The sequence below is a fragment of the Canis aureus genome, chromosome 37, assembly GCF_053574225.1.
Source record: "Canis aureus isolate CA01 chromosome 37, VMU_Caureus_v.1.0, whole genome shotgun sequence".
Taxonomy (NCBI): Eukaryota; Metazoa; Chordata; class Mammalia; order Carnivora; family Canidae; genus Canis; species Canis aureus.
In genome coordinates, this window is record NC_135647.1 from 7,198,359 (window position 1) to 7,224,879 (window position 26,521).

Consider the following 26,521-nt stretch of genomic DNA (forward strand, 5'->3'; position numbering starts at 1 on the left):
ATGTAGCATTTCCTAGCACAATTGCCATGATGCTAAAATGTTATTACCATCATATTCAAACCATTATATCATCTGCAATCCCATAAAATAACAATTAACAGTATGTCTTCATTCAAGTGATATATATGTGAATTTTAAAGTTTCTAACCAATTCAATCACAACAGACACAATTCAAATGATTCCACTCACTTACCCATGACCTTATAATCCATAAAATATGATCTGCATAAGTAGTCCAGGGTTGGACAAGATAAATTCAAAAAAGAATAAGGACAAAATTTGGGTGTCAACCACAGAGCAAGACAGCTATGCCCAAAAGTTTTTGTTTATTTTTTTTCCTGAAACAGGGTTTTTTTTTTCCCCTTAGAGTGTATTTGATATTTGACAGATATATTAGCTCTCAAGCATCATTTATCATGTTTATTTTTAATAGGTTTCCTTTAGAACAGCTGCCTAAGATGCTAATCTTTTCTTTTTTCTTGAGCCTTTTGTAAATATTTGAAATAGCTATTCATTAACAGTTGCACATTTATTCAGTCCTGTTGTATGGCTTGTGAACTGGAATTAGCTTTTATTTTATTTTTTCTATCTGTTGGCCAGACTAGAGAAACCCTGCTGTTTGGGTTCAATCTGTCAAGGTTCAAATTATCCTCCAACTGAGAGCTAATCAAGGGCGTCTGACCTGGTTTGCAAATAAACGAGGAACAAAAGTGGGTTTATTTTTTCCTTTCTTTGGAGCACTGGTTCTCAGAAAGTAAAGCAAAACAAGAGCTGGTCGCAAATGCAATTTGCTTAAAATTAAAAACAGGCAGAACTGGCCACTGAAGAAGAAACTAGATTGACTCAGCATTTCTTAAGTACCAGGTTTGGCTCTGAATCCATTTTCTTCTTTTAAAAAAAAAAATGGGAATCAGTTTGCAAATATATTTCAAACTCACATGCACAGTATATCTAAGGACAGTCTGTGGCATGAAGAGAACATAGATTTTAGGCAGTCAAGCTCCACTGACAGGTATACTAGAAACTAAGTATCTTCATGACTTCCAGGCCTCAGGTTACTATTATTAGAACAGATCTTTCTGTACAATTAACATCATTACTACATCCATTTTATGTACATTTCTAAAATATGAAATACATAATTTTCCCTTCTTTTATTTTTTAATTAAGTAAACTCTACCCCCAATGTGGGGTTCCAACTCATGACCCCAGGATCAAAGTCATGTGCTCCACTGCCTGAACTAGCCAGGTACCCCAGAATTTTATTTTAAACATTTTAAATTTCCACATTTGAAAAGAGTTTTTTTTTTTTAGATTTTATTTATTTATTCATGAGAGAGAGAGAGAGAGAGAGAGAGAGGCAGAGACACAGGCAGAGGGAGAAGCAGGCTACATGCAGGGAGCCCCCGATGTGGGATTCGATCCTGGGTCTCCAAGATCACACCCAACCACTGAGCCACCCAGGTGTCCCAGAGTATTTTGTTTTGTTTTGTTTTACAAATTAAGCAGTTACTTTTAAATATACCTTAATGAACTACTTAATGAATATACTTAAATAGTCTTATTTCCTAGCAAATATTAAAACCCTTTCTCTTAGTATTCTAAGATTTCTAGAGCCTAAAATTAGTCCTTGGATCTGATTTTCAGCATTCTGCTGTTTTTAACAGTTATCTAACCTATTGAAACCATAATGGCCAATGAAACTGAAGACCTGTGAAGTGTGTAGTGCCACCATTCAAGAACATTATGACTGCAACACCACTAAGGGCTTCTCTCAAAATGATCACATCTGATGAAATGACCCCAGTGATCATAATAAACTAAATTGCTCTATAGCAAGCAATGCATTTGCAATATCAAGTATCTGAGTACAACACTTTCCCTGAGGGGCAGCATGCTTGAGTACAAAGTGCATTGGCCCATCAATCAGAAAGTCTCTGTTTCAGGACTCTTGCTCAGACTTGCAATGTAACCTCGCTGTGCTTCCATAAAACAGGGACATGAGCACCAGCAGCTGTAATTCACAAGGTGAACATCATGGTGAAGTCAGATGTAAAAACGCAAAGAAAATTATTTGATGCCCACTTCTTAGACAATTTATTAATATAAAGGCCCACAAAACAGCCTATCATCTGAATTATATTTATAATCATACTTGTATTCATTGGGGAAAAAAATCACTGTCACAAATAAGAATGAAAATAAAAGCAATAAAACCACTGATGTGTGAAGAGTCCATTTTATGTTTCTGGTGGTAGAATTCAATAAATATTTTGCAGCATATAAAATAAATTTTTATTTGCTTGGTCATAGCCATTCTGCGTCCTGGAGTCCATGTTTAAGAATGATGAGCAAGATGGTGGCTGAATAAATCATCAGATGTCAACAATGAGCTGATACCCAACTAGAGAAATACCATGTCTTACCTGAAATACATTGGTCCATATTTGTTTAAATTAACATGAACAAGCCCCTCATCTTTAAGCAGTACCTTCTAATTCAGCAAGTCGTGTTTTAGTGAAGAAAAACTCATATTTGTTTTGTAACTTGTTACCAAGTCATAGTTAATTACAAATTGCTTCTTTGAATGTTCTAATATCCCCTACAGAAAATGTGAAATGTATACAGCATTTCACTGTTACAAATCCTTCACTTAATAGGTACCTGACAAATGTTTTGTTAAATAAATAACGGTAACAACAATTACAATTAAATTGAAAAATAATTTGGCCAATGAGCTAGGGGAAAAAAAACAATCTCTACTCAAAGTGTAAGCTATTTTAAATGTTATTGTTTTAAGTCATCTATACAATAAAGTGCAAAATGTTAGTGAATCTCAGCAAAAACATTACAGATTCAAAATTCAGAAGTGGTATAATTTTCATGTAATTGCAATATTTATGAATTTATAAAGAGCACTTGCCACTTGAAAACTTAGCTGCAGAAATCATATTGCTAGAAACATTCAAATGCTACACTAAGACATTGAAAGAAATCATCTTAAAAATCTATTCAATTTCTTCTCTACTTAACACAGTGCCAAGTTTCTCCTACACACACCCCTATCTGCTTTTTACTAAAACTAATTACGTAGTAAATTCTATCTTCAAGTCAGTACAACTGTAAATGCAGGTCAGACTGTTACATACAAATTATCTCAAGTCTGGAAAACAGAGCCTAGATGTAACCAGAGTAAACTAGATGCAAAAACAGAAATGAATTCACTTGTATACAATATGCAGCAACCCACTTTTTCAAAGAAAACAGGTATTATCTTTTCGGTTCCACTTTTCTTCAACGTTTCTTATGTAAAGTACTCATTTTATTTTAAATATTATCTAGTTTGCCATTATTTGCTAATATAGTATAGTATGGGTATACATGAATATTCACCAAAAAAGAATAATTTTAATTGTGCCCAATTCACATTATCCTCTCTAAAGTATCTCACATCTATGAACAATCCATCTTTCTCTCATTACCATCAAGGGCACTGGCTGATGAGTCCTTCAAACCCCAGGACCCATGGCCAAATGTTCAAATAGGCTCATTCTGGGAGTATTCACTACTTCAGCCTGGTAAAAGGTGGAACACAAAGCTTCCAGTCTATAGTAACAACAATCATAAGTGCGTGTGTGCATGCAAAACACAATTACTGCACATGAACTGTCATGTAAAAATAAGTAAGACTCAGGCAGTCCTTCTCACATAGGAGGGAAAGTAGAAGACAAAACAATGAAACAAATCACTGTAACTGGGGATCCCTGGGTGGCTCAGTGGTTTAGCGCCTGCCTTTGGCTCAGGGCGCGATCCTGGAGTCCCGGGATTGGGTCCCGCATAGGGCTCCCTGCGTGGAGCCTGCTTCTCCCTCTGCCTGTGTCTCTGCCTCTCTCTCTCTCTCTCTCTCACTCGCTCTCTCTCTCACTCTCTCTCTCTCTCTATCATGAATAAATAAATAAATAAAATCTAAACAAACAAACAAAAAACAAATCACTGTAACTGAGCCTGGCAAGCTCTGCCATGGACCTATGAAGAAAATATATACCTGACTGAAGAACAAATAATGTGTTACAGAATGCAGAGAGTTGGTGGCCGAAGAGGAGATTTAAGACCAAAATGCAAAACGTCATGAATAATCAATCTGTCATTCCAAAGGTCCTTTATACTCAGTGCGATCTAAGCACCTGTAACACCAGCATCACCTGGGAGCTTAAAATATTGTCTCAGGCCCCACCCAAGACCTACAGGGACAAAACCTTTGGCCTAACAGAATCCCTAAGTGATGTATGTACAGTTTGAGATGTGAGGAGTCCAGTGTTCTTCTGAAATGCGGCCCAGGCACAGACATGTGACAGAGGGTGGGGTAAAAAAGTAAACTATGGTGGCAGAGCATTTTCTTAGGCACTGACTTATTTTCTCCTGTTCCTCTTCCTCCTTCTTGCTCTTTTATTCTATGGTCAAGAACAATATGATATTAGCAATCATTTACTAAGTATTCTCAAAGTATCATAGACTTAGCATTACATTAACTTGTGCTGATGAGCTTTTCCCCTATTAATCAGATAGGAAAAACTGAGGCTGAGAAAAAGTAAAGCAAACAGTTTTCTTAAGGTCTCAGAGCTAATGAGCTACAGCATTTAACCTCTTCGGTTCTTAACCAAAATATCACGTAGTACCTTAGGATTACCTGAGTCACTGGTCTTATCATCCAGGGATAGAATGGCTCACATATTAGACTGTGGACTATAAGCTATCAAAGCTCTGTGATTTTTAATTCTGTGTTTCACAGTTCCTAGTAATATGCCAGTAATAGTTTAAACCGTGATCCTATTACTACCACCATATTTAATTTAATGAGAAGCAATCTTGGATATATTTGGCTAATCTTAAAAGGTATTATAAATATAATAAAGATATTATGAAATTTTATATTAAAATATATTCTTACAAATATCTAACACAATATACTTATGCCTGTACAACACACTGCACTAAAAGTTAGTGGTTTAAACCATTAATTTTAATATTACTCACAATTCTGCAATCTGGGCTAGGCTCAGCTAGGCAGTTCTCTTAATCAATGTAGTAGCTGAAACATTCCACATGCTTCCTTATTCACAGGTCTGGGGTCTCAGTGGGGAAGCCAGAGGATGTGTGGGCTGGCCACACATCTCTCTGTTCATGAGATACTACCAGTAGGGTAGCTGGACCTCCTATGGTGATGCCATCAACTTTGGTTGTCTTTCTCAACATTCCTCTGGCTGCCAGGGATCTTTTCTGGTTCCATGCAAATTTTAGGATTATTTGTTCCCACTCTGATAAATATCGATGGTATTTTGATAGGGATTACATTGAATGTGTATATTATTCTGGGTAGTACAGATATTTTAACAACATTATTTTTCTAATCCATGTTTCCTCCTCAATTCCTTTCATAAGTGTTCTACAGTTTTTAGAGTACAGATCCTTTACCTCTTTGGTTAGGTTTATTCCTAGCTATCTTATGGTTTTTGGTTGCAACTGTAAATGGGATCAATTTCTTAGTTAAAAACAGAAAAAATTTTAATATGCTCTTTGTCCCTGCAACATATTGGCTTAATTTCTCCTTTTTCTGTACTTATTTGCTTACTTATCAAAAATAGTTATGATTGTACAGTATAGGTGGTTTTACAGCATGTTTTTTAACCCAATTATGAAACAACACTTTCCAGGTTATTATAAACTTTGGAAACACTAATACTCAAAACTGTGTAATTCTCCGTCATACAAATATATCAAAATTAAGTGCTTTCCAAACTAGAGAAATGTGGATTTCAGCTACCATATAGATTTAGCATTTCTTAAATCATTCTTCTCAAATAAAGAAAAATAAACAATGGCCCACCTCATCTCAAGGAAATAAAGATATTTTACACACTACACAAATGTACGTGTTCTTTCTATATCTATAAAAATAAATTAGCTAGTTAATTACTTCAATTATGTTGATTCACAGTAGGGAATTATTTCCACAATATACATGTATTTGTTTCATAAAATATGTTTGAGAATTAAATGCCCCTTTGCGCTTCTAATTATAATAGTATGATATTCTGCTTTGAAAGGCTTAATTCAAACTGAGCACCAAAAGTGATTAAAGAAAGAAAAAAATAAAAAAAGAAGAAAGAAAGAAAATCAATACAAATTTATCCATCAAAAAAAAAAAAAACAGACTACAAAAAAAAAAAAAAAAATCTAGGCTGGTGATTCCCAAACCTGTGCAGCATTCTAGCTAGCTTTAGGCTAGCTCACGGAATCAGAATCTTTTGAGGAAGAGCCTAGAACCTGTATTTTAACTCCACACAGCAATCTGATAAAAGGCCAGGTGTGGCAGGAAAGGAACGGTGTACACACTGCATCTATTATGTAGGAAAAAGAGGTGCAGATTTTTAGTTTATTGCCTCACATCAATGGTATGTTTCTTCTCCACTTCCACTGAATATTTTGATTACATGACTCAGTGTATTTATTTAATAAATAAAGTTTTCTAGACAAAAGTTTCTGGAAGTAGTCCTCATGCATCTGAGTCATGTGTAGTGATTGGTTTGAAAATACAATCCCTGGTCCAACGGCAGACCTACAGAATTGGGAATCTGGCCACATGTCTGCCATTTTTCTTTAAAGATTTATTTATTTATTTTAGAGACAGAGGGAGTGTGAGGAGTGGGGCAGAGAGAGAGACAGAATCTCAAGTGGACTCCTCCCTGAACAGAGCTCAATGCTGGGCTTGATCTCAGAACTCTAAGATCATGACTTGAGCTGAAATCAAGAGTTGATGCTTAACCAACTAAGCTACCCGGGTACCCAGCCCCCCACCCCCCTTTTTTTAAAGCTTTATTTTAGAGAGAGTGCAAGAAAAGAGGGGAGGAGCAGAGAGAAAGGGAGAGACAGTACAACCTTAAATATAAACCCCAAAGGTCCAGGGATTATTCACAGAGACAGTAAAGCTTAAGATTCACTTCTACAGATGATTATTACTACAGCATTATTCACTTTCCTTAACTAAAATTGAACAAATCAGAAAGACCTATGTGGAGTGGATGGTCATCGAAGCATTCATTCTATCCCTTATTCATTCAATTCATTCTTTTCGTCAGATCTTGTTCATTCTTTGCCAATTACATTTTCACAGGTTAAACCCTCTTCCCCCATGTTCTCATCTTTCGTTTCTTGACATCAGAAATGATGAACTAAAGGGCTTATTTTTTAAAGGCAGCAACCTAAATCAAACTTTTTCTTTCTTACATTACAAATAACAAGAAATGTGTTGGAACTTACCAAGAGAAATAAAAAAAATATATAACAGAGAGCAACAAATAAAAAGAAGTACAGAAATTTATAACCTCTGAAGAACAGCCAAGGTCCTACTAACAAATATTTTTTTCATGCAGAAAATTATGCTTGCCATACCTGACATTGTGCAAGTATGTTTACTGCAATTTAATATCCACACAAGCAGGAGGAGAGATTTAATAATTTTTCAGCTGAGATGAATTGACAGCCAGTGGTAGAAAACTGCAGACTCCGTGGAATCAATAAAAGCTGCTGGCATCACAAAGTCGTACTTTTGCCCAGAAAACATCTCACAAAGGTCAGGTTTACAAACCACCAGGTAGCAGTATCACTTTCACATCTTTCCAGGGCTATTAAAATTCCATTAAACAGCCTTCCAAAACTAACTTGCAGCCGTTAAAGTTCACCAAAAGATCCTAGAGACAGATCAGCCTCAGTCCAGACACTAAAAGCAAACCTTTGGTTAACTTCTCTCCCCCATCCCCAAAACGCTTCTGCAGAATTCTGTTTAGAAGAAGAAGAAAAAAATCAAAGCAAATATGTGTTTATTTCTAACTATATATGTGGACCTAAGTGGGATATACCCACTTAGTGAAATGATAGACACCCATTAGCTATCAGGAAATAGTTTCCAAAAGTAAATTATTTCTGTTGCAAATCTTGGAAAGCCACCACCACTGAATATCTGGTGTCATAAAATCAAGCCTGTGTTATAAGACACAGTACCTAGTTGTGCCTGAAGAACGGATGAAACTAAGCAATATCTCTTGCCCACTTTAAAATTTAGCTTTTCCAGGCCATATTTTCACTATAGGTTCCAAGTCGCATGTGGAACTTCATCAGGCCCCATTATTTCAAGATTAGCAACTCATTCAACATTTATTGAGCACCTATTAAACCAATATGCACAATGCCACATATGCCCAGCCCCATGCCCTCCTGGCTGAGTCTTCCAGCCTAAACCAAAGATGGAAGAAAAGGGGAAATGTGCCATTGAGGACAAAGAGTCCACCTCTGGGCAGAGATGCATGGCAAGAGTCTTCATTAAGTACTTTAGTTTTCTCCAAAAGACATAAACTTCATTATTTGTTTATTGGATCTCAAAAGCAAAAGGATTTGCACTCAAGCAACACAGAATACGGGCATCTTCAGACCATAACAGAGAGCAAAGAACTCTGGTGCCCTACTCAAACCAAATGCCTGGCTGTAAGAGCTGTATTTGTAGTTGGAAATGGGCCATGTGTTCCTCTAAATCAGTGGTCTCTGCATTTTGGAAAATCACTTTCTTGAATCAGTCAAAAAACTTAAGAATGCATCCCCATCAATGCATGTCATTAATTATACTCATGCATTTTTGTACTAGTGTATTATGTACAATATAAAATATATGCAAAAGAAAAATTTAAAGGATGAGAAAATGCAAATAAACACAAAGTTTAATATTTTCTTCCCGCACTCCAAGGAATCATCTCACAGGATAACCCAGAGTGTGCAAACCCCTACACTATTAGTTTCTACTGTGGGATCCCTTTGCAGTGCCCAAAAGCTTCAGAAGTGGGACCAGGTCCCTGCAGAATCACAACTAGTTGGGATGTATTGTTTTAGCCTTCCCCGAAAGGCTTTCAGAGCGTTACACTTTTCAGGACTTGGCTACAAGTTTCAACAAGGAATGCCAAAAGACACAACTTTAAGAAAGCAGCATGTGAATTTCAGTGTTACAGAGATGCTGTTGAGAAGTGCTATATCACTCAGTTCTCTCTATATGAACTCACTCTGAAAATCTTTCAAATCTAATTGTGAGACCCAAGGAATTTAACAAAAATCCCCTAACCCCTGGACAAGCAGAGCAGGACTAACTCCATTTTGTGCTACACCTGCCATCTCATGTATAACCCCCACATGACCCGCTTATTGCTTAAGGCACGCCCCCACCCTAGTCAAGCCGCTGAGCACACCCTTACGGAAAACCGGCTCATAAGAATGTAAACCCTGCCTTTTGCCCGCCAAACCTGTGCACCAATTCTGACCAGAGTGATAGGCTAGTTCAAATGGTCACTATAGGGTAAATTGTAATTCAATTGGCCACCTGCGTGTGGACTGACATGACTATGCAACTTTCTGTGTGTTACAAACTCATTGGCCGCTGGCCCCTATCAAACTGCTAAGCCTCTTAACCTTGGGGTCCAAGTCCCTGCACCACTGTGTCGGGTACACTTGGATCCAAGCTCGAGCTTGCAAATAAACCCTGGTGCGTTTGCATCGATGTTGGCTCCTTGATGGTTTCTCAGATTCGCAATCTTGGGCACAACACTAATGCCAAGCTGGGTTTGTTTGTTTGTTTTTTTCCCTTATGTACAATAAGTTTTCAAGAAGTTCAGGAGTTTACACTGCATATGTGACTACGGCCTACTTTCAGTGTTGCTATTCCCCGTCAACACTCGACTTCTATATTCTCATCTGTTTTTCCAGAATCTCGTTATTTTATGTATATTTCTATACTTGCATACTAACAAGCTGTTTTGTAGAACACAATGAGAAAAAATGCAGCTCCTCAATAACAGTAAGGGATTGATGACACTCTAGATTTCCTATATATGGATACAAAAAGGTATTTCCAGATGCTCCAAGTTTTCTGGGCTCTGGATTATGTGTACTGTGAACTAGGAAAATCCAGAGAATTATGAACAAATGCCGCTCTGCTTGAACAGCCTCAGGACTGCATCTCTGTTTCCTACAACAAAGATAAGCTGTTTGCTCCACTGTCAGTAAACTTTATCCAGTGGCCTCCCTATATTACTGGCATAAGTAATCAAAGGCTGATTATAATAATGTATTGTTATTCTGACTTTTCTAAAGCATGTGCCTATTATCAGAAACATGAACTATTTCTGACAAATGTTCAATCAATATTTATTGAATGAGTAGAAAAATAATAACTATATAGTTCCAATAGTTACTTCAGTGAAGGAATCACTGCTTGGTTTCTCTCTTTCATAGACTGCCAGCATCACAGAAACCCCAGAATTCAGAACAGGAGGTAGATTCTACTTAGAATACTAAGCATATTCCAATGGCAGTGGTGACAAGAACTCTGTGGAAAAGGATTCTGAGAAACCCTGTTTGGTTAGTAAAGGGGGTCCAGAATTAGGGAAGGTGGAGACGTAACCCAGGTAGTACTGATTTGTGGACACCACCCCACAAATCCAGGATTTGTAGATTTTTTTTGGAAATCCAGGTGCTTGTACATGTTAAAGGCTCAGTGACTTTTGTTATCTGCTTCCTGGTTCTGGGTACGTTAGTTTTCATTAGCCCAACTTGCTATCCTGTCCTTCTAAAGTAGGAGGAGCTCCTTAATGACAAGAACCATGTGTTGTTTTTTTCATCTTTTCAGTTCCCGGACAGAACAGTAAATACTTAGTAAATGTCAGCTGACCCTTTTGTGATACCTTGGGCATAACAAAAATCATTGCCCCTTTTGACTTACATAAGCACCTTTGCATTCTGAAACCATCAGTTGACTCTCAGGGTGATGTCTGCAAATTGACAACACTTGTGTTGTCCCGCCCACCTCCCTAAGTCAGCTCATTCCTTACTAAAGGACCAGAGTTTCCTCTTCAAGATCCCTCTCACCTGATGTGGAGAGGCTCGGTTCATTTTACAGCTTCAACCAAAAATTCTCTTAACTAGCAGTTCTCAACTCTAGTTCTCAGCTCCGGCTATACATCAGACTCCCCTGTATATTACAAAGTGCAGGGCTCCCTGTCCACCGAAAGTGTGGTGCAACTGTCAGGAACGGGACACAGACATAAGTCTGGTTTGGGTTTTATAACCACCAAGTGACTACAATGAACAGCCAGACTGAGAAACACCGATCTATTTTAGATCAACATTAGGCCGTAAAGACCATGTCCTTCTCTGGCGGATTGATGACCTATATTAGCATGCTGCAAATAACAGGAAATTCTGCCATAGAGAGTCTTCTCTAATTTTGTTAGCTTTCCCCAAAGTTGACCAACGAACTCTTTCATCCTGCTACAAATACAGCTTTAATGAAACACAGCCACATCCATTCATTTATGCATTGTCTACGTTTGCTTTCACGCTACCAGGGCAGAAATAAACTGCTGCAACAGAGGCCTTAAGGTCCACCAAGCCTAAAAACCTTACTTGCCCAGCCCTTTCAAGAAGGGCCATTTTCAAGAAAATGTCTGCCATGTTACTAAGGTGCATTAAGGAGTACAGGTATCTGCATTGAGGTGTATTAAGGAATACAGGTATCTCCCACTGGACTGGTATATTAAGGAATATAGGTGTCTCTCATTCTTAAGTTCATGTTAGGCCTCTGCTTTTATGAAAGACCTACGCTGTTACCTATTATTACCTATCTTCTGCTAACTGAAAGAAATCCAAAGAGGATTTTCGTTTTTAGCAAAAGAAAAAAAAAAAAAGGGCGAGAAGTGAAAGCAGCATTTAGCATTTGTTTTGCAGTAAGCCCTGACAGGAGGCAGCTCACACCCTGAGCAGCTCCAGTGGCCCCTCCGAGCTCCTTCCCAGGAAACTACACTCATCCTCCCAGCCTTGAGCCACCACAGCTCAGAACCCTGTGTGTGAGCATCTGTGCTTTAGCTCTATTTATTTTGTGTATCTGCTGGCAAGATGTGCCTGTTCTAAGGTATCAGTAAAGCCTAAGAGGGGTTATTTTTTGGGTCTGAAAAATACTCAAAATTGTTTCCATATAAATTAACGGTAATTGCTTCTTTGCTTTACGCCACTCTGGCTTATAGAATATTTCATGGGGATGCTCTATTTGCGGATAGCGGAAAAACCTGTGCAAGAAAGAAATACTAATTAGAAAGAAATACTAATCTAAGCTGGCCAATTCAGGCTGGATTCTAAAGGTCCTGAGGCCAGGACCTCAACTCTACTTCAACTATGGTGGCTCCACTTTTAGTTTTTAAACTTCATTTGAGAAAGGATTCCCTTTATTGCTAAAAAGAAAAGAAAAAAGGAAAGAAAAAGAAAACAAAAGGAAAAGATCTGAACAACCCTGTCTTAGAAACTCAGAGATCTGAACAAAGGCCAGATAAATTTTACTCTGCTTTACCAAAGACAGACATAAGAAGCTTTCTCTGAAATCAAAATGATTAATCTCAGCTTACTTAAATCGAATATCTGACACACGACTATTTAGGCATCATGTCCTCCTATCAAGTTATATGTATTAGACACATCACATTTATTTAGCTCTCCTATTAAAATTCTTTTTGAAAAATTACTATTTAATTTTTTTTTAAAGAATCAGCAGAAGAGGCTGTGTAGAGACTCTATCTGGAATTTCTATGTATGACCAGCTAAAAGCATTTTTATTCTATTATTCAATGTCTCTTAGGAAAATAATTCTTGTTTGTGCCTACAGTCTCAAAACATATACATACTTCATTATAAACTATATACTTCCTTTTATGCACTCATATCAAAGTGTAAGTATCACTGTTATTTCTTTATTCTTCTGTAGAGCCAGGATTCACAAGTTTGTAAAATTATCTTCCCTCTTTGCAAACACAATAAACATTTTTTATAGCTTTTATTTTCAGGGTCTGTTAACATGTATAACCCTTTATTGTAAGCTGTCTAAAATCCTCCTTGGAAGTTGACAATGTATAACAAACATGTAACATTATTAATCCTATAGGAGAAAGAAATTTCTCTATGTGAACACTGCACAAATGAAAAGATAAAAGAGTCAAAGAGACATGTGAATAACTGCCATATAAATTAACAGGATGTAATTATTGGTCTCTTTTCTGATCTCAGATCAAAATCAAGATATAGCAATCACTGCTAAAACTGATGAGTCAAATGTAGCTTGATATAAACTATCAAATTCAACAATCTAGGTTCATACATCCAAAAATCAAATACTGCTTATATCCTTTCCTACCTAAAAGTTTAGGGGTAATGTTTTCCAGTTGCATTTCATAGTTAATCTTACACACAGCAGATAGTATCTTTGCAAATCTCAAATAAAACAGAATTCATTTTTTTTTAAATTTAACATTAATACTAAAAACCAAGAAACGTTCTCCCTGCTTTGAATATATCTTAATTTATTTACCTTTCCATAACTGGTTTATGCCACTTATCCTGTGAGGGTTTTTTACATTTATGAGGGAGAGAAAAAGTAGCAACACACAAATGAGATCTAAAAAAGCACACAATCGCTATAAAAACAGCTCATCCATCATCTCTACATTTTGATTCCAGAGACAGCACTGAAAGGTGTTGTTTCCACACCACTCACCCAGCACACTTAAAAAGGTTTGCTCCATCACTTATACAACTGAAACTGATTGATTAGCTGCTAGAGAAAAATCAATACAAATATCCTAGAAAACACTAGCTTGTAAATTCATTCTGGCCCCAACAAAGTCCTGGTCACAGCTTGACATGTTTTTCTAGATATCTAAAATGCAACCATGTCAAACCCCAGTCCTCAAACACCGCGATGCCCAGGAATTTTTAAAACCTAAACCTCAGCAGAGGTGAGGAGGTAAGGGGGAATGCTTCCCCAAAGTCTGTTACAACAATGAAAGGAGAAGCTCAAGTTATGATAAATCTTATATTCAGAACTGGCCACAAAAATGATAAACATGGAGGGCAGCCTGGGGGACTCAGCGGTTTAGTGCTGCCTTCGGCCCGGGGCGTGATCCAGGAGATCCCGGATCGAGTTCCACGTCAGGCTCCTTGCATGGAGCCTGCTTCTCCCTCTACCTGTGTCTCTCCTTCTCTGTTTGTGTGTGTCTCTCATGAATAAATAAATAAAATCTTAAAAAAAAATGATAAACATGTTGAAAAGGTGAAAATGTCAAGAGGACCAGGTTGAGGGGAAAAAAAAGAAAAAAGTTAGGAAACCAACTAAATACAAATATATTTTTTTTGTAAAAGGTAACCTAAAGTTTCTATATAAAAATATAAATAATTTTGACTTTAATGTTATCCATTCAAAATTTAACGAGCTCTCTTTCTCACTTTTTGGCAGCTGAATGTATAGTCAGTATATTTTTAGTGCTTTGGGAATCCACTGTACATTCAGAATGATTTCGTGATTATTTCAGAATTTCTTCTGAATGCTCCCTTGCCTTTGGGTCAACCCTTAGTCTCCTCATTCATTATACTACTGAGAAATAAATTTTTATGAATATAAAATGTTTCATAAATATGCTATTCAGAAAGAAATTGTGCTCTTATCGTATCATATGACAGGCAATCTGGATTCTATTCTAACCCCATTCTACAAGTGGTTCAGTGTTTTTAAAAATCATTTAGTATTTCTGATGCATAGTCATCAAAAATTTGAAGAGAAAGAAAGGAAATGTACTTTGCAGGATGGCAAATTTCACGTCTACTGGCCGAGTGGCTTTCATAATACTAAAATTTACGGCAGCATATTTAGAGTTTTCACCTTAGTCTCTCAAAGAACCATAATGTTTATTATTAATTACAGGACCATTTAATAATGGTGTTGTGCAGAACTGACCAGGTTCTAGCTCAAAGAATATTCCTAACACCTGAATTATTGAAGAAATAACTATGCAAAAGTCATAGAGATCAGAGAGAATTTCTTCTATTTACCTTCATAATTATTCTTCACAATTTTAAAGCTCACATACAGAAAATCTATAAGATCAGAAATAACCAAATGTCTTTGACAGAAAAAAAAGATAATGAGCTAACTTAATGCCTTTAAAATTTGATTATCAATGGGTATTTCCTATAGTGGAAAAAGATTTTAAGGCCATCTTCAGCGTGAATTTGCTTTTCTCAAATTAAGAGAATGAAAGGTAGCAATCACACCAAATAGTTTCTATCTATAGAGACATTTTTCCTAAAACATAATTAGCAGCAAAAGAAAATCTGTCACTTGACTCTAGTCATTAATGTCTGTTACAGATGTTCTAATGCTCTCACTAAAAATTAGACTTTTTGAATTCAGTTTAAATTCCTTCAGTTTAAGTAACATAACATGTCTTCTTTATAAAAGAACACAGCAAATTACTTCCTGTAAGTTATCTCAAATTCTAACACCAAACAGTGCCAAATGTCACAGTAACGAGACCATGGCTTGGAGGGGCCAAGTACTTCTTCAGACCATGGTGGCTGATAAGCAGCAGAGCACTGTTTCAAATTCAAACCCTCCTATGACAAAGGGCATCAAATACCTAATGACTTGAAAGTTTTCCTAACCACCCTGGCTTGCCTAGGAAGTTCTGACCTCAGTATTTTAGGTACAGTATCATGTATCAATCAGATGAGCTCATCAGTCCAAAAAAGCATTCAGTTTCAGCTCTCACATATAGATAACAAGAAAACAGAAATGTTACATGGACTATATTCCATGGTTGGGAATAAAAAGGCAATGTACCTATACACACACCCCCAAACACACACTCATGATGATGAAAGCAATACTAAATCAAGCTGTTCTAATGCTTTCTCTATGAATAAACACTGCATCACTGCTAACATCTGATATTCTTTGTAATATTAACATTAACTGGCCCAACCCACTGGTCATGATGATGTCAAGTAACAACAAAGTCTGATAGAAGTCACACCCTGTACTTACATTGCTCACAGGGCATTTCTAAAGATAAACCAGAGAACTAAGTTGGATATCTTTAGAAAAATTCTATGATTCGTTTATAAAAACTGTGATTATTCCTTCCTGGTTTTTACCTCAGGTCACATGTAATACAAAAAGTGTGCATACTATGTCATGAAGCAATCACATCAAAATGTCAGGATAGGTTATGGGTGAGGATAAATATAAGGGAGCCAAGAGACTACGTTCACTTCCTAGCCAGTAATGTATCAGTTTTATATCTTTAAAATAAGTTTTCAGGGTAAAGTGAGAAGATTTTTAAAAGTTATAGTTAGCTGTGGTTAGAAATGCATAATGTTGGAGAATTACTTCAAAAGAACTAATTCATACTCCTACCAATTTGCAGTGTTTGGTGGATACATCCTAGAGTTTTCATATCCCCATTTTCTGACAGATACATAGAAAAATAAATTTAGAATTTATTTGGAATGCCAGCAAAGGCATAATTTTTTCAAATAGATGAGGTTTCTGTGTAAATGTATGCCCTTTCTGAACATGCCTTAATGTAGTCATGTTGTACAGAAGGCAACTGCACAGACTGTTCTTCGGATTCAGTCATTACTGGACTCTAAAACCCAACACTGGCAAGAGTCAATGAGTTGCCTTTTATTTCCTATTCAATACTAGTTAAATGTGAATGAAGGGACTAAACTAAGAAACAGAAAGAAATTGTCAGGGCGTGTTAATCAATCAATCAAGGGTACTTTTTTCTCTATTATAAAGAGCATTCCAAAATCACGTTGATGAAAGCTTTACGTAGATTAAAGAGACACATTCAGAACTCCTACTTGCACTCTCAGGGTGTCAGGTACTGAAATAGCACTTCAAGTTCCTTGCTAAGAGAGGTACATTGCCAATAACTATTAACTCACAAGATTATGAGACAATAGATTATATCATGTTGGGTATAAAGACACACTAATGTTACACACACATTATAAACAAAGACAAAAGAGGAAGTTTATGGTTTAAGCAGTTATGTGTCAACACAACTGTGACTCATGTTAAAGATAAGTCTTACCATATACTGAGAAATACCTATACAAATCATGTTTTCCAGCAAGTGATGATTCAAAAGTAGCTGGCTACCTACACAAAGAATCATCCTCATTAGTACTCTCTACCAGCACCACTGTTTGCTGGTCCAAAGTTCTACAGATAAAGAGGGTTTGATCTTTTCTGACTGAGAGTAAAATCTGCCTTTTTTAAGACTCCTGGAAACATTTATTCATTCTACATTCCAAGTCCAAAAATTACCAAAGGAAGAGATAGAAGTCTTAAAAAGTATTCCCCTCAGTCCACAAAAGTCTTACAACACGTCAGACAGCCATGGATTTCATTTTTATATTTTATCTTTTATATGAAAAGAAATGGGTGATAAGTTCAAAATACATCATAAGTAAATGGAAGAGTGGTAAAAGAAGAGTAATGTGAATACTACAACATGGCTGACTGAATCTGATAACATTTCTACTGTATGAGCTGAAATATTTGTAAACTCTTCAGAAAGTTAAAGGAGCATGTATCTAAAGTGAAATGTTGTTTAGAAGACTATTATGATTTGTTAGTAAGACTAAAATCACACATGATTCTAGAAACTCTTACCTTGAAAAGACTGTTTGGCTCTTTCTACTAGTTCATCAATTGGGTAACTGGCCAAATTTCCTCTGGCATGTTTAGTTTTGCAGTAGGTACATGCATTGAGACACCTGTTCAAATGATAATAATAAACAAAGCTCAAATTTTTAAAAGAGATAGTACACACTTAACATGAAAAAAGGCCTAAAACATACAATAAGATGTTATTTTAGTTATTTTAGTAATATGTGCCACTTTATAGGAGAAATATTAAAAAAAACAGTATCTACCATACTTGATAATTTTATTTCCACCCAGCACAGAAATTTACAATTCGCAATTCTTTTAAGTTTCAACCACTCAAAAATGATTACACAAATCTTACAGTATTATCTTCAAATGATCATATCAATAAGGAATAAAGTTTATAAGCTTACAATGATTAACTAATCAAAAGAAATTCGAGATCCACGTTTTTTTAAACCATTTGACATTGCTTGGCCATTGTAAAAATAGAAATTTAATGTTGCTTAGGTATACTGTATTATTTAGAAATGATAATAAATAGGTAACACAGCATTCTTATTAAAAAAAAACACCCTAAAATAAAAAAAAAAAACACCCTTAGAAATTTTCAGATTAACATTTTTCACTCCTGAAATCAAAAAAAAAAATATATATATATATATTAAAATAAGTCTAATGAATACTCCCTAGGATTATATTAGAAAAAGTAAACAAGGAGAATGACATTAGTTTTGAAAAATAAAAAATAGATTTTATACATTCAAATGCTATAATAAGCAGCAAGGTTTTAAAACACCATCATTACACAAATGCTTTAAAATTTCAAAATGAGAAATAAATTAACTTTTAATAATTGAACCTGACCAATGTGTAATTTTGTTAATATCTGACTATGAGATACATATGAATCACTGTACTCTGCGGCCAAGTATACAATGCTTAATTTCTGATTATTTTTACATGGCACTCTTAAGTAATACATATATTCTGAATTGATTTTTTTTTTACTGTTTTTCCAACCACATAATTTAAATAACTAACATTCTTTTCTTCCTAAGCAATTTACATTTTTTTTGAAGATAAAACATAGATTGTGGCCTCTCTCTTATAAGCACAAATTCAGGATCCCTGGGTGGCACAGCGGTTTGGCGCCTGCCTTTGGCCCAGGGCACGATCCTGGAGACCCGGGATCGAATCCTGTCGGGCTCCCAGTGCATGGTGCCTGCTTCTCCCTCTGCCTATGTCTCTGCCTCTCTCTCTCTCTGTGTGACTATCATAAATAAATAAAAATTTAAAAAAATAAGCACAAATTCTAGTCTCTCAGTTGTTATAGGTCTTCTTTTTTTCAGTTTCCATTCATCCCATAAGAATGAAAAAGAGAAAACTGTTGCTGGCCTCTCCATGGGACAGTAACTCACTTTTGTTTAGCCTTGATTGAGTATCAGACCCTTTTCTGGATGTTTTATATTCTCACTCATCCTTCTATAGTTCCGTGTTACCATCCCCATTTTACAGATGAAGAATTACTTCAAAAACATCTGATAATCAATTGATACCACAGAAATATGAGAGATAAGATACTAGTATGAACAACTATATACCATATAGTTCAATCTAGAAGAAATCTAGAAGAAATGGACAATCTAAAAGAAATGCACCAATTCACAGAAACATATAACCTACATAGGTTAAGTCTTAAGAAATAGAAAATCTGAATAAATCAATAATGAGTTAAGAGACTGGATCATATCCCACCATAGAAAAGCACAGGACTAGATGGTTTCATCAGTGGCGAATTTTATAAAACATTTAAAAAAAGAACGAATACCAATCCTCTTCAGACTCTTCCAAAAAGCAGTAGAGGAAGGAACACTCTCAAATTGACTTTATAAGGTCAATATTATCCTGATATCAAAGCCAGATAAGAATATTTTAAGAAAAGAATACTACACGTGAATATCCATCATGAATACAGATGCAAAAAAATCTCAACAGAATAATAGCAAACCAAATTCAACAGCATACTAAAAGAATTACACACCATGATCAACTGGAATTCATCCCTCAGTAACAAGGATGGTTCAACACACAAAAATGAAGAACTCTGATACAACACATTCACAGAATTAAGGATTAAATCATGTTTATCTCAACAGATGCAGAAAAACTATATGACAAAATTCAACATCCAGTCACAATAAGAACTCTCAACAAACTGGGTATAGAATACTATACTACAAGACAAAAGACCATACATGACAAACCCACAGCTAACATACTCAATGGTAAATGGGTCAAAGCTTTTCCTCCAAGGTCAAAAACAAGACAAAGGTATCCACTCTTCCCATTCCTATTCAACACAGTTATGTAATTCTTAGCAGAGTAATTAGGCAAGAAAAAGAAATAAAAGGCATCTCAATTAAAGAGGAAAGGGTAAAATCATATTTGTAGGTGATATGATCTTATACATAAAAAAAATCCTAAAAACTCCACCAAAAACCTGTTTGATCTAATCAATAAATTCAGTAAGGTTAAAGGATACCCAATTAACATACAAAAAAAACAGTAACATTTCTATCACTAACACTTTATCTGAAAAAGAAATAAAGAAAAAAATCTTATTTATAATAACACCAAAAACAATTATATAGGAACAAATTTAACCAAGGAAGTAAAAAAAAAAAAAAAATGCTGAAAACAATAAGACAATGATAAAAGAAACTGAAGAAGATACAAATAATTGAAGAAATATTCCACGCTCATGGATTGGAAGATTTAATACTGTTAAAATGTCCATACTACTCAAAGATGTCTAAAGACTCAATGCAATCCCTATCAAGATTCCAATGGCATTTTTTACAGAAATCGAGAAAACAATCTTACAATTTGTCTAGAACTACAAAAGACTCTTAATAATAGCCAAAACAGTCCTGAGAAAGAAGAACACAGCTAGGAAGCATCACATTTCCTGATTTCACACAATATTACGAAGTTACAGTGATCAAAACAGTACTGTAGCAGCATAAAAACAAATAGACAAATGGAAGAGAATTAAGAGCCCAGAAATAAACTTATGCACATACACTCAACTAATATTTGACAAAGGAGGCAAGAAAATTCAATGGAGAGAAAGCCAAGAACCTGCAGTGGAAAAAAAGAAATTCAACTCAGTAAATGTTGCCAGAAACCTAGATGTTCTCTTGCAAAAGAATGAAACTGGACTATTGTCTTATACCACTTGCAAGAATTCATGTGAAATAGATTAAAGATTCTTATGTAAGACCAAAGCCCGTAAAAGCTCTAGAAGAAAATCAAGGAAGAAACATCCTTGGCATGGGTCTTAGCAATGATTTTTCAGATGTGACACCTAAAGCACAGCAACAAAATCAAAAATAAACAAGTAGGACTACATCAAACTAAAAAGCTTCTGCATGGCAAAAGGAGTGATCAACAAAATGAAAAGGCAGCCTACGGACTGGAAGAAAATATTTTCAAATCACACATCTAATTAGTAATATATTAAGTGATTCAAATATTTGATTATTATTACATAATAAGAAATTTATAATATCCGATTAAGGGCTTTATATCCAAAATATATAAGGAACTCAACAGTGAAAACAAACAAATCTAATTTAAAATGGCCAAAGAATATGAATAGACATTTCCAAAGAAGACATACAAATGGCCAACAGGTGCATGAAAAGGGGCTCAACATAACCAGTCATCAAGGAAATGTAAATCCGAACTACAATGAGATAGCACTTCACACCTGTTAGAAAGGTTATCATCAAAAAGACAAAAGATAAGTGTTGGCAGGGATGTAGAGAAAAGAAAGGAAACATTTGGCCACTGTGGGTGGGATGTAAACTGGTGCAGCCACAATAAAAAACAGTATGGAGGTTCCTCAAAAAGTTAAAAATACAAGCATCTGATTCAGCAATTCCACTTGAGTATATATCCAAAGGAAAGGGAATCACTATCTCACATATTTGCATCTTTGTTGTCATTGCTTTATTTACAATAGCCAAGACATGGAAACAACTGAAGTTTCTCCAACAGATAAATAGGTGACTAACACAAGTGGTGTGTGTATTCATACACAATGTAATGTCATTCAGCCGTAAAAAGGAAGGAAATCCTGCCATTTCCAACAACATAGATGAACACTGAGGGTTTTACATGCTACATGAAATAAGTCAGACAGAGAAGCACAAATAGTGTGTGACCTCATTTATAGGTGGAATCTACAAATAAACTCAGAAACAGAGATGAGACTGGTGGTTGCCAGAAATGGGAAGTGGGGGTAGGAAATGAGTGAAGGTAATCTAAAGGTATAAAGTTATAGTTATAAGATAATTAAGTTCTGGGGATGCAATGTACAGCATGGTGATGATAACTGTCAATATTGTATCTTACATTTGAAAATTTCTGAGACCTAGATCTTAAAACTTCTCACAAGAAAAAAATGTTACCCATGTGTAGTAAAGTTAACTAAACTTAATGTGGTAAGCATTCCAAAATATAGACATACATTAAATCATCATGTTGTATACTTTGAACTTATATATAGTTATGTGTCAATTATATCTCAGTAAACAGGGGGAGGAGGGGGTAAGTCTAGTAAGTAGCTAACTCAAGACATCCAATAGTTGAGATTCAAATTTAGGCCAACCAAATTTCAAACTCCATGCTGTTTCTATACCAATCTGACTCCCCAGAACAAATGCGTGTCAAACATCCTAGCTACATACAGGTGCAAACAGTAAAATAGTCAATTATCTGACATGAGATACAAGTAACATATGTATTCAAAGTTACGGCCAGTACTTATCACCCTGTATATGAACTTAGTTGTCTAAAACATGTGCTTCTCTCTTTTATTTTTTGGAAATCTAAGACTAAAGCTTCTTTTCTATTCCCTAGCCCAAATCAGTTATCTGTGTACAAATTTCATTTTTCATCTTCCTGCTGGCTCTGGGGCAAAATGTGTAATCTCATTTGATAAGTCACGTCATGAATTCTACTGCTCAGGTTCTCTCAGCGCTTCTCAAGTGGCACCATGATAACATTCAATGCAGCAAGCCCTACCATTCCGTCGCCTGTGATATCCCCTTGTAATGGGCATTCACTCTGGGCAAATCAGCGCTCTTGCAAAGAATCTGCTCTCATCATCTCCTGAAACTACTTCAAGTCTCCTGACTGACCTCTCTCTTTTATTCCTGTAACTAATGTAGAGCTCCATAAATTATGGGACAATCATAATAAAAACTACTACTATTTCTGACTTGGGCTATTTCTTAAAACTAATGTGTTAAGGGACACCAGCCTGAAGGTGGAGGAAAACAGAAGAAGGGAAACATATTTTAAACATTTATAACATGAATGAATTAACACATGTAAAGTACTTAGAAGAGTGTCTATACCTAGTAAGTGATTATAAGTGCTGGCCACTGGTTGTTTAATGTGACTGTTCTAAACAAATCTGTAAGGAAATAATTATGCATTATCATGTTCCAGGTGTACCTAACTTTATGGAACAGATGTGTTGCCGCTAGGTTGGCTTAAATCAACTGTGGAAACTAAATCATATTTTCCTACTGGCTCACTTAATAAAGATGGAAATGTATCCCCCATGGAAAAGTCACTCATGAAAATTCACTAAAACATCTTAATAAAGCAAGGTGATATTCGGAAACATTTATAATAATCAAAATAAGCCAGTAAGTATAAATATTACATTAAGAATTCAAAATATTCTTCACTAAACTGCTCCCCTGGGGTTAATTAGGGTTGCTGATGTGATATGTTTTTTAAGTTCTAAACTATTTTTTGTATAAGACAGACTCATCCTTATCTGCAGTTATCAAAACAATATTTTATTTTGAGAAAGTGAAAATTTCTATAAAGCTTATTTCTTCAAGCATGTTATAAAAGTACTATATCAGGTATTAAATTTGCTATGCCTTATATTTAAAAAAGAGAGGTATATTTTAATACACAGGAAAAATATGAATAAAAAGAAAGAATGAGGTTTTTTTATGATATTTGGGTTAAAAACAACTTTCTCAATCACTAGGAATTATAATGACCAATCATTTCGACATGACAAGCTTCCAATAAAATAAAGGAGTTCATCATAGAAACCTTTACCGGTTACTTGCAGTTATACGTAAACAATTAAATAATTGTCTAAGAATAAGAACACCAAGCCAATTTCTTCAACCGACAGAAAACAAAAGATCTTTGAAGGTTGACTGTAGCAAGCCAGAAACAAAAAGAGATGCCTGTGGAACTCCAAGGAAGATGGGAAATCCTGAAGAAACCTCCACTGTCCTGATAGAATAATAAAGCCAGCACACCACACCTACTGATCTGTGTACAGCAAGTCTTATGGCCACAGGCCAAGAAGGAAGGAAACACCTCAAAGGCAAGACAGATTAGGCATTCAATTTAGCAGTATAACTCTTAGGTTTTAAAGAGTATTGCATCAGAATATTTTTAAGTTACAGAAACCAAGGAGATGAAATAACAATTTTCGCAAATTAAAATATTTCAAAGGGCTCAAATACATAACAAAATGTCAAATTTAATACCTAAATTACATAAAGCAAATGAAAACTAAAAGTTTTAATATACTCAGTTTTTTCTTTTAAAGAGCATCTTTAAATATCACAAGTTCTGAAATAATTTAAAAATCAGAGTTATACTTTTAAAAATTCACCCATACTGATCTTTTTTTTATGGGGGAGGAAAAAAGCCTATGGGACTCAGAATTCTGTTTCTCTCTGCTTCTTAGGGTTACAAATAAATTTAAATATGCAAAAACTATTGTGCACTCAGACATTAAAGCATTAGCATATTCTGTTTCATTCACATAATTTAATTCTTATTTACTTTTAATCAATTGGCAAAGTACAATACTCCTCAAGGCTTCAACTTTACAAAACAATAATCCTTTTACAGAGCCTAAACCTTAGAAAAATCATGCTGTGGGCCAGACATATTCTTCCATATTGAAGTAGAATGAAGCAAACAAACAAATCAAAAAGCTCAGGAAACAAAAGGTTCACACACAGTAGGTTGTGCCAGACTTGGCTGTGAAATACAGCTTATTGTGAGCCCTCATCTCGGTTTTAAAAGTATTTCCAGGGAAATTACAAACCTTTTGATCTTTTAAACAAATGTAAGAGATACTCTAATCAGCAGGATCTGATTAGATCTTCAAATGATAATCTAATACCTGTTTACCAAGATGAAAATCTTGAACAAGCAAAGGAAAATGACATCCTTAAAAACTAACAAAATATAGTTACAAAACCTGAAATTCTTTAAGCTTCCTTCCAATCTAAAATGAATCTCTACACCAGCATTCCTGACTCCCACCTTCTGTCCTCAACTCTAAAATAATATTCTAATAATTACTGTCTTTCTTCAACTGTTAGGAAAGGGGGAAACTTAGTAGCAGCTAAACTTTCTCCTACTTATACTGCAGCTACATTTTCTTTTATCCTACCTCCATTAGCTACCCAGATGCAGCGCTTGATCCCAGGACCCTCAGATCATGACTTGAGCAGAAGACAGACACTTAACTGGCTGAACCACCCAGGCACCCCCTATCTTTTTTTAAAAAGTAAACTCTACACCCAATGTGGGGCTTGAACACATGACCCTGAGATCAGGAGTCGCAGGCTTTTCCAATTGAGCTCTGAGGAGTCTGCAGAGATGAATCTATCTTATCTGAAGCTCCTTTAATACTGTTACAAATAGCATGTGGATGTTAGTGTGGGCAAAAAGGACCTTTACCTCAAAATATCAGGAATTATGCTCTGATTGCTGCTTCTTATCACAGAGACTCAGGTTAAGGAGGTGACAGTCATTGTTGCACCTCCCCACATTGTTAAAAGTCTCTACCTCTCTAGCTAAAGTTACTGTCAGAAGATTTAAAGGGCACGCATCTCTCTTTATCCTTTCATTTTTCACTTTTTTCCCTTTGGGGAGCCAGACATTAAAGATTTTAGGACCCTCAAAAACAACTGCACATATAAGCAAAATTAAAAAGTGACCACACATGTCCAGAGAAAGGATCAGAAAAGACCTGAGAAGATCTTAAGTCCATACCTCAGGCTGATCCTCACTGCAAACAAAGCATACAATAATTTAAAAATAAACAATAACAAAAACCAGCAAAACCTGTGAAGGGGGAGAATCTGATTTCCAAAGTTACCACATTATTAGATTCAAATGTCAGATGTTGGAAAAAAAAAATCACAAGGCATACAAAGAAATAGGAAAGTATGGCCCATTCAAAGGAAAAAAAAATAGAAGTCAACAGAGACGGTCCCCAAAAATGACCTATGGTGGATATACTAGACAAAGACTTTAAAACAACTCTTACAAATATTCGAAGAACAAAAAGTTTGCAAAAATCAAGAGAACAATGGATGGAAAAAAATGGAAATAAAAGAACAGAAATTATTAAGAAAAAGAAATTCTGGAGCTAAAAAGTACAATAAGTAAAATGATAAATTCACTAAAGGAATTCAGCCTTGACAACCAAAAAACATGGGGATGGAGCTGTAAAGGAGTACAATTTTTGACATTAAGCTGGTATACGTTCAGATTAGTGATAAAACGTTAAAATGTGGGATGCCTGGGTGGCTCAGTGTTGAGCATCTGCTTTTGGCTTAGGGCGTGATCCTGGAGTCTCGGATTGAGCCCCACATTGGGCTCTCAGCATGGAGCCTGCTTCTCCCTCTGCCTGTGTCTCTGTCCCTCTCTCTCTCTGTGTGTGTGTCTCTCATGAATAAATAAATAAAATCTTTTAAAAATATAAATAAATTAAAAAAACACTTTAGAATGTTAGTTGTAATCCCCATGGTAATCATAATGAAAACAGCTACAAAATATAACCAAAGGAA

The 26,521-nt window shown here is 35.6% G+C and overlaps 1 protein-coding gene and 1 long non-coding RNA gene across 9 annotated transcripts in view; one reads left to right on the forward strand and one right to left on the reverse strand.

The window, feature by feature from the left end:
• The window catches only part of CDKAL1 (CDKAL1 threonylcarbamoyladenosine tRNA methylthiotransferase), a 662,780-nt gene that overhangs the window by 346,158 nt on the left and 290,101 nt on the right, over positions 1-26,521 (reverse strand). For all 8 annotated transcript variants that reach the window (XM_077886100.1, XM_077886099.1, XM_077886094.1 and 5 more), the window contains one exon: positions 17,601-17,704. In XM_077886100.1, coding sequence (XP_077742226.1) covers positions 17,601-17,704 — 104 coding nt within the window. The remainder of the gene's footprint in view (positions 1-17,600; positions 17,705-26,521) is intronic.
• On the forward strand, positions 10,467-22,887 carry LOC144306648 (uncharacterized). The gene is made up of 2 exons (XR_013373745.1): positions 10,467-10,739; positions 22,527-22,887. It is a non-coding gene; the product is annotated as an uncharacterized LOC144306648 (long non-coding RNA).